This window comes from Vulpes lagopus, chromosome 13, assembly GCF_018345385.1.
Source record: "Vulpes lagopus strain Blue_001 chromosome 13, ASM1834538v1, whole genome shotgun sequence".
In the NCBI taxonomy this organism is placed as follows: domain Eukaryota; kingdom Metazoa; phylum Chordata; class Mammalia; order Carnivora; family Canidae; genus Vulpes; species Vulpes lagopus.
In genome coordinates this window covers 11,155,938-11,163,519 of record NC_054836.1, presented here as the reverse complement: position 1 = coordinate 11,163,519, position 7,582 = coordinate 11,155,938, and the positions used below count along the sequence as shown (strand labels likewise).

At 58.0% G+C, this 7,582-nt stretch overlaps 1 protein-coding gene across 1 annotated transcript; it reads left to right on the top strand.

The window, feature by feature from the left end:
• Positions 1-6,220: 6,220 nt before the first annotated feature.
• LOC121474891 (potassium voltage-gated channel subfamily D member 2-like) lies at positions 6,221-7,341 on the top strand. The gene has a single exon (XM_041728049.1). The coding sequence runs from the start codon at positions 6,221-6,223 to the stop codon at positions 7,337-7,339; it is 1,119 nt and encodes a 372-aa protein (XP_041583983.1). The 3' UTR covers positions 7,340-7,341.
• Positions 7,342-7,582: the final 241 nt, after the last annotated feature.

Sequence of the window (7,582 nt, the reverse complement as noted above, 5' to 3'; positions counted from 1 at the left end):
AGAGAAAAAAAGAGTGAGAACCAAACAGAAATCAAAAAAACAAAAAACAAAAAATAAAACACAAAACAAAAAACAATGGGGAGTATCCTCTGATTCTGTATAGTGTAAATCCCTCATCTTCCCCTGGAACTTTCCAGTGCTGCTTGGTCAATAATTTGTTTATCCCTTGTCAGTCTAGCTGGTCTTCTGGGAGAGGGGCCTGCTGTGATTTTCAGTTGTTAGTACTTGGGGGAGCTGTGCAGCCCCCTGCCTGGTGCAGGGCTCAGTGAAAGTTGTTTAACCTGTTTCTCTGGTGGTGAGGCCACCGTGAGGCTCTGTGGGGGTTGTTTATCCTGTGAGGCCCCAGGAAGAACAACAATAGCAGCTCTCCAGGCCTGGAATCAGCTGTAGTACTTAAGAAGCTCAGTTCACAGGGGCCTGGATGCTCAGGGGGCAGGGGCGCTGGTCTGCTTCGCTAGAGGCTGGCCCGGAGGCTGGAGCGTCCTTGGTGTCCTGTGCCCTCCTGACTTTTGCCTGTCCCCGGGGGAGCGCTGGATCTTGGGCTGTGTCCCTGGTGCCCTGTGCTCCAGGGCCTTTGCTGCTGGAATCATGCTCCCTGCCCCACAGTTTCCTCTGCGCGGAGCCTCTGCTGCCTCCGAGCTGCTCCCGGGGTTGTGCAGGCCCCTCTGTGCGGAGCCGCTGCCTGAGCCGCCCCTGAGCTGCTCCTGGGCTCCGCCGGTGTGCGCTGCAGCCCTTTAGCGAGCGTGGCTGCGGGGAGTGGCGCGCTCTCCCCAGGGTGCACATGCTCTGTTAGTGTCCCTGGGAGCCTGAGGGCATCCCCTCCCCTCCTAGGATCCTGCTCCAACTCCCTGCAGCACCTTTCGCCTTTCTGTCTGAGATGAGTGGTGAAGCCCCTGCTTCTCCTGGATGGGGCTTTCCTGTCCTGGGGACACTCACCCCGGCCTTAGCCTGGCTCCTGGTGGGGCTCCTCCCCCTTGGATGCCTTTTGTTTCTTTATTTCTTTTTTCCCCTGTCTTCCTACCTTGAGAGAAACTGAACTCTTCTCACTGTAGCGTTTCAGCTGTTCTCTCTTTAAATCTCAAGCCGAATTCGTAAGTTTTCAGGATGATTTGAAGGTTTGTTGTGCGCACTGCGGCAACACGATCAGGGTCCTGAGGATAAGGGGATGAGGAAAAGAAAAGTAAAGAGATGGGGACAGGAGGGACACAGTGGATGATGTCCAAGCAGTGCCAGCTTTATTCAAGGTTTTACAACATTTTATAGCATGAGCAAAACAAAGCCAAGAAGGTGTTTATTTTTAGCAGGTTTGTGAAACCCTCCAAAGTTCCCTTTTCTCAGCATGCAAGACAGACTCACGGATGCCAGAAGACCTTGGTAAATAGATAAGCTTGTTGCTCCAGATGTGCATACTTCAAAGGAATATTAGGTGTGGTAAACAGACCAGAAAGGACAGCACAGACCCTTATTTACATTTATGACCAGGTCAGCATAAATTGTATCTATTGTGTTATGTGGGCAATCACGTACAAGCAAGCCCTGAGAACCACTGCTCAAGCCCTTTCTCAAGCATCTACCAACCATTCTCCCTTTAGGCTCTCGAGCCTTTTGAGTGAATGAGGGACGCAAGTCCAGGCCTGGTTTGGTTCAGTTACTCCAGCTAGTTCGTGGTCGCCCACAAAGGTTATTTAGGTAATTCGGTGGGGACAGGTGACTTGGGGACCCTACTCTTCCGCCATCTTCCCCCACTTTGACAGTTAGGACTTCAAAAGGGGATCTTCGTGGTGAGAATCTATATATATCTACCGGGGTGGTGTTCACACAAACCTACATGTGTGAGAAAATCAGAACGAAATATAAACATGCAAAAATTAGTGTATGTAACATTGGTGAAATCTGAATAAGGTCAATGGATTGCATCCATGTCACTTTCCTGGTGGTGATACTGTACTGTAATATGCAAAATATCACCTTTGCGGGGAAACTAGGTGATGGGTCTCTTATATCTCACAATTGCATTGACTCTATCATTATTTCAAAATAGTTTTTAAAACATCACCATGGATGCAGCCTAAGGATAGATGGTAACGAGCTTCTTGGATCATTGGATGAGCGTGTGGGTGTTTGGGGAGAGGAGGACACGGTGGGCCTGGTCTGTGAAAGACCACCGGGTTTTCTACCTTGGGCTTTATCTATCAGGAGTGACACCTGAGTAGGTGAAGAAGAAAGGTGATGAATTCATTTTGTTCTTGTTGAGGTTATTTTCCATCAACCAAGCAGAGTTTATAAAATGAGAACATAAGAAGGAGGAACGGAAACCCCTGGGCACAAGAAGCATTGGGAGTGAGACTGCTGGGCTGGATTTTGTATCCATACACTTCCTATGGCATTTCCACGAACGAGTGAATAGTTGAAATCTCAGAGCCCCCAGTGTATCGCAACAGGGGAACGCAACACCTGTGGGAATTTCATATACAGGGTGGAGAAAATCGTTTGCATTTCCATTTGGCCATGAAGTAAAAAGGAATTGATACCGAGTCCCATGCGCATGTAGCAAGTTCTCCGTTGGTATTTAGGCGTATTATCCTGTTTAGGCCTCACAATAGGCCTAAAAAGTTTTAGTTATCTGCAACTTAGAAACAAAAGTTAGTTTGCCAGATGAAGCAAAAAGCCTATGAGTAATTTCTTGGAGTAGAATTTGAATCTAGAGGGGTTTATCTTCTAAGCCCACAGTCTTTCTATCTGAGCGGGGAGCTTATGGAGAGTGGGGGAGAACAGATCCCAAAGTCTTAAAAATTGCAGATTTCCTATTCTTGCTTGTTTAAGGGTTTTTGTGGAGTCAAACATCTATGTTTATGTTTCTAAGTGTTCAGTTTCCTGCTCCATTTAAAGGCTCCATTTAGGTTGCCGGCGGGTCTTGAGAGGAGGTCACGCCAGTTTGGCATCGACTGAATGTTCATGGCTCACCATTCTGTGGAGACACCTGTCACGCTGGCACCTTATTGTCTGCATTAGGAAGGGGTTAATTTTCTTATAATAACTAGTCCCCCCTATAATAAATAGTCCCCTCTCTATTTTCCAGTTAACGTTTTCCCCGTGTTCACAGGCTATATAGATCCATTAACAAGCATCTTTCCCTGCAGCTCATCCAAACGGATAAACAGCAGGTGTTTTCAGTTCTGTATTTTCCAAACTTTCATGGTGCATTAGCTCTGACTTCATTTACTAACATGGGATTCCCTAAACCTCCACACCAGTAAACAAGTAAACAAAGAAATACCTTTCCCTTTCTACAAAAAAAAAAAAAAAAAAATCCTACCCCCTCCCCCTCCCACAAAAAAAAAAGCCTGCCCCTTAGAAGGTCTGTTTTTCTTTTTTTTTAAATAATAAATTTATTTTTTATTGGTATTCAATTTGCCAACATACAGAATAACACCCAGCGTCTGTTTTTCTCCTTCTCTGGTGGGTTTCTGTGTACTCTTTTGTTACTCTCCTTCTTGTTGAGGTGTTCCTTTTCAAGTCTTTAAGGTTAACACATCCTGCCTAGGATCTCTAGGGCCTTAAAGTCAATTCAAAACCATAAACTAGGGCAGCCCCGGGTGGCTCACCGGTTTAGTGCAGCCTTCAGCCCAGGGACTGATCCTGGAGACCCAGTACCACGTTGGGCTCCCTGCATGGAGCCTGCTTCTCCCTCTGCCCCTCTCTCTCCCTGTGTCTCTCATGAATAAATAAATAAAATCTTCAAAAAAAAAAACCCTATAAACTATATATCACAGTCTACTTACTTTTCGAACTTCGAACACAGTAAGCTTAGGAAAGGGAACTTTTAGGTAAAAATGGGGCTTCTACTCTTAGTCAATATGGATGACGACTTACTATTTCTAAAGACCTTTGTTATTCCTATTGTGCATAAGCGAAATTCAAATTTCAAACGCGTTTCGACAGGCAACTCGGCGCATCCCTGCCCTGGCCATGGGAATGCGGACTCCAGGCTGAGCTGCGTGTCCATAAAACTACTGAAGAGGTTTTTGGAGAGTGGGGGGCGGGGGGATCCAGGGTGCTTCTGCTGGGTGGGCTCACCGGGATCCCCCACCTTCCCAAAGCGTCCAGACCTTCGGTGTGAATTCAATTTCTCTCGATTCCCGCCATCTAGTGGTTCTACGAGGTATGGGTTCGGCTTTAGGGAAGATGCCTAATGACGGGCTGGGTGCCCGGAAAACCCAGCAGTGGGCCGCCGCGGGTCCCCAGTCGCTCGCCCCCCGCCCCCCTCGAGGGCTTTACCCAAGGCGGGGATGCACGGGATGCGCGGAGGGAGGGGGCGCGCTCGCGGAGCCTCACACCCCTTGACGCTGATATTTAGGAATGGGTTCTAAATCCTTCCTGTCGCCCGGAAGGGCAAGGGCGAGGAGAGGAGTTGTGGCGAGCCCCAGCTCCGGCGGCTTCCTGACTTTTCGGCAAGTTGGACCGATGACCTATTAGCTCCCGCAACGTTCACATCTGGTTTGAACAAATAAAAAGCGAAGGAGAAAGACGGGGGTGGGGGGGGAGCCCTTAAGAATTCGGGCGCGGGGTTCCGCGGGGCTCGCCGGCCAGGAGCGACCCGATAGAGCAGCGGCTCCTGCGCGTCCCGCTCCGGCCTCCCCCGCGGCCGCCCCCGTCTTCCCCTCGCTCGCCTCCCACCGGGTCCCGGGAGGCGGTGGCGAGGCGCGGGGCCCCTTCCTGCCCTCCTCCGGCGGAGCCCGCGGCCTTTGTTCCTTGCGGGCTGCCGAGCTCCCTGACGGGTCCGCCTACATCCACGGCCCGGGCGGCCGTGGGGGACGCAGGGGGCGCGAGGTCACGGCTGGGGCCGGCGTGGGGCGCCTTCCCGGACCTGCGCGGGAGGCGCGCGCGCCGCTCTTGATTTATCTCCTCCCCTTTTGTTGATCTGCCCAGCGGCGCGGCGCGGGGAGCCGGGGGAGATGCGGGACGGCCCACCGGCTGGGGAGCAGCCGGCCGCCCTCCCGCGCCCCCGCGACGCCGGGCGCCTCCTGCCTCTGCGCTCCCGCGACTGCCCGCGCCTGCCCCGGCCCCGGCCCCGGCCCCGCCGCCTCCTCCTCCGCCGCCGCCGCCGCCGCCCTCCCGGCCGCCCTGCAGCTCCGCGGGGGCCCGGGCCGCTGCGGCGCAGTAAGTTGGCAGGAGCCGTCTCCCCGTAGTCGCCTCCCCCGCACCTTTTGAACTTGTTTCTGCTGCTCGGCTCGCCTGCGCCTGGCTTTTGGAAGGCGAAAAGGAGGAGGGAGGCGCGGAGGGATGGGGACAGGGGGACCGGCGCTCGCCTGAGCCGGCTTTCCGCGCCCTGGGCGCCGCGCACTCGGCGGCTCCGCAGCTGCCGGCCCCGCTCCTCCCGTTCTGGGTGCGCGGCGACCGCAAAGTCTCCGCAACTCAGCCCCGCCGCGCGCTCGGCCAGGTGGGTGCCGCGAGCGGGGCGCCCTCGGCGCGGAGGCAGATGCTGCCGCGGCGGCAGCGGCGACCCGCGGCTCCCGGGCTCTGTCCCCGCCTCGCCGCACCCGAGCCCAACTTGAAGCGGGAGTGAAGGGGCGACCGGGCGGACGCCGTGGGCCGCGCGACGGGCGCCCGTGGACGTGGCGGCGGGGGAAGCCGGCTCGGCGCGCCCCGCGCGGCGCCTCCATCTTCTCCTCGGACGCGGCCCCGGGAGCCGAGGCGGCGAGCGGACTCCGGGGCGCGCGGTGGGGGATGTGGGGGGGGGGGACCGCACCGCGGAGGCGGCGACAACAGGTCTGGGGCTCCTTTGGCGGGAAGGGCCCCTCCGCGGGGGAGGCGTGCGGGAGCCGCGGGGCCGGGGGCGGGGGGCCGCTCTAGAGCCCCCGGAGCTCTGCGCCCCGCCCCGGCCCTGCGTCCCCGCTGAGGCGCGCGGCGCCTGCACATGCACCGGCACCTGTACTTGCAGCTGCACCTGCACCGGGACCTGCAGCTGCACCCGCTCCCGCACCTGTACTTGCAGCTGCACCTGCACGGGGACCCGCAGCTGCTCCCGCTCCCGCTCCCGCACCCGCCAGGCGTGTCGGCGCGCACGTGGGACGCCCGTCCGAAGCGATCGCCGCGGGTCCAGCGAGCGGCGCGCGCGCGCCCGTCCGTCGCTGCCTCGGCCGGGGCCCGGCCCCTGCCCCTGCCCCTGCCCCGCGTGACCCTCGCGCTCGCCCCCGCCGGGGCCGCCTCCGTCGGGGCCATGGCGGCGGGCGTGGCGGCCTGGCTGCCCTTCGCGCGCGCCGCGGCCATCGGCTGGATGCCCGTGGCCTCGGGGCCCATGCCCGCGCCGCCGCGGCAGGAGCGCAAGCGGACTCAGGACGCCCTGATCGTGCTCAACGTGAGCGGCACCCGCTTCCAGACGTGGCAGGACACCCTGGAGCGCTACCCGGACACGCTGCTGGGCAGCTCGGAGCGGGACTTCTTCTACCACCCCGAGAGCCAGCAGTACTTCTTCGACCGCGACCCCGACATCTTCCGGCACATCCTCAACTTCTACCGCACCGGGAAGCTGCACTACCCGCGCCACGAGTGCATCTCGGCCTACGACGAGGAGCTCGCCTTCTTCGGCCTCATCCCCGAGATCATCGGCGACTGCTGCTACGAGGAGTACAAGGACCGGTGGCGCGAGAACGCCGAGCGGCTGCAGGACGACGCGGACACGGACACGGGCGGGGAGAGCGCGCTGCCCAGCATGACCGCGCGCCAGAGGGTGTGGCGCGCCTTCGAGAACCCGCACACCAGCACCATGGCGCTCGTCTTCTACTACGTGACCGGCTTCTTCATCGCCGTGTCGGTCATCGCCAACGTGGTGGAGACCGTGCCGTGCGGCGCCAGCCCGGGCCACGCCAAGGAGCTGCCGTGCGGGGAGCGCTACGCCGTGGCCTTCCTCTGCCTGGACACCGCGTGCGTCATGATCTTCACCGTGGAGTACCTGCTGCGCCTGGCCGCCGCCCCCAGCCGCTACCGCTTCGTGCGCAGCGTCATGAGCATCATCGACGTGGTGGCCATCCTGCCCTACTACATCGGGCTGGTGATGACGGACAACGAGGACGTCAGCGGGGCCTTCGTCACGCTGCGGGTCTTCCGCGTCTTCCGCATCTTCAAGTTCTCCCGCCACTCGCAGGGCCTGCGCATCCTGGGGTACACGCTCAAGAGCTGCGCCTCGGAACTGGGCTTCCTGCTCTTCTCGCTCACCATGGCCATCATCATCTTTGCCACCGTCATGTTCTACGCCGAGAAGGGGTCTTCGGCCAGCAAGTTCACCAGCATCCCCGCGGCCTTCTGGTATACCATCGTCACCATGACGACGCTAGGGTAGGTGCCCTGCGAGGTGGGAAGGGGGGGACGGGATGGGATGGGATGGGATGGGGGTGCGGAGAGTTGCACGTGTGGCTGCCGGGATGGTTGGTCCAGCACGCAGCCAGGTGATGCAAGGCAGGCTACATCTCTTTAACTTTTTTTTCTAATCGGTTTGGGAAAACAACATTGAAATGCTTTTGAAGGACTCTTCCCAGGTCCTCCCCCTCCCCCCCGTGACACACGGGTATGGTACAGCGGTTGA

Excerpts from the sequence above, each read along its gene's own strand:
- LOC121474891 (XM_041728049.1), top strand. The coding sequence starts at position 6,221 with ATGGCGGCGGGCGTGGCGGCCTGGCTGCCCTTCGCGCGCGCCGCGGCC.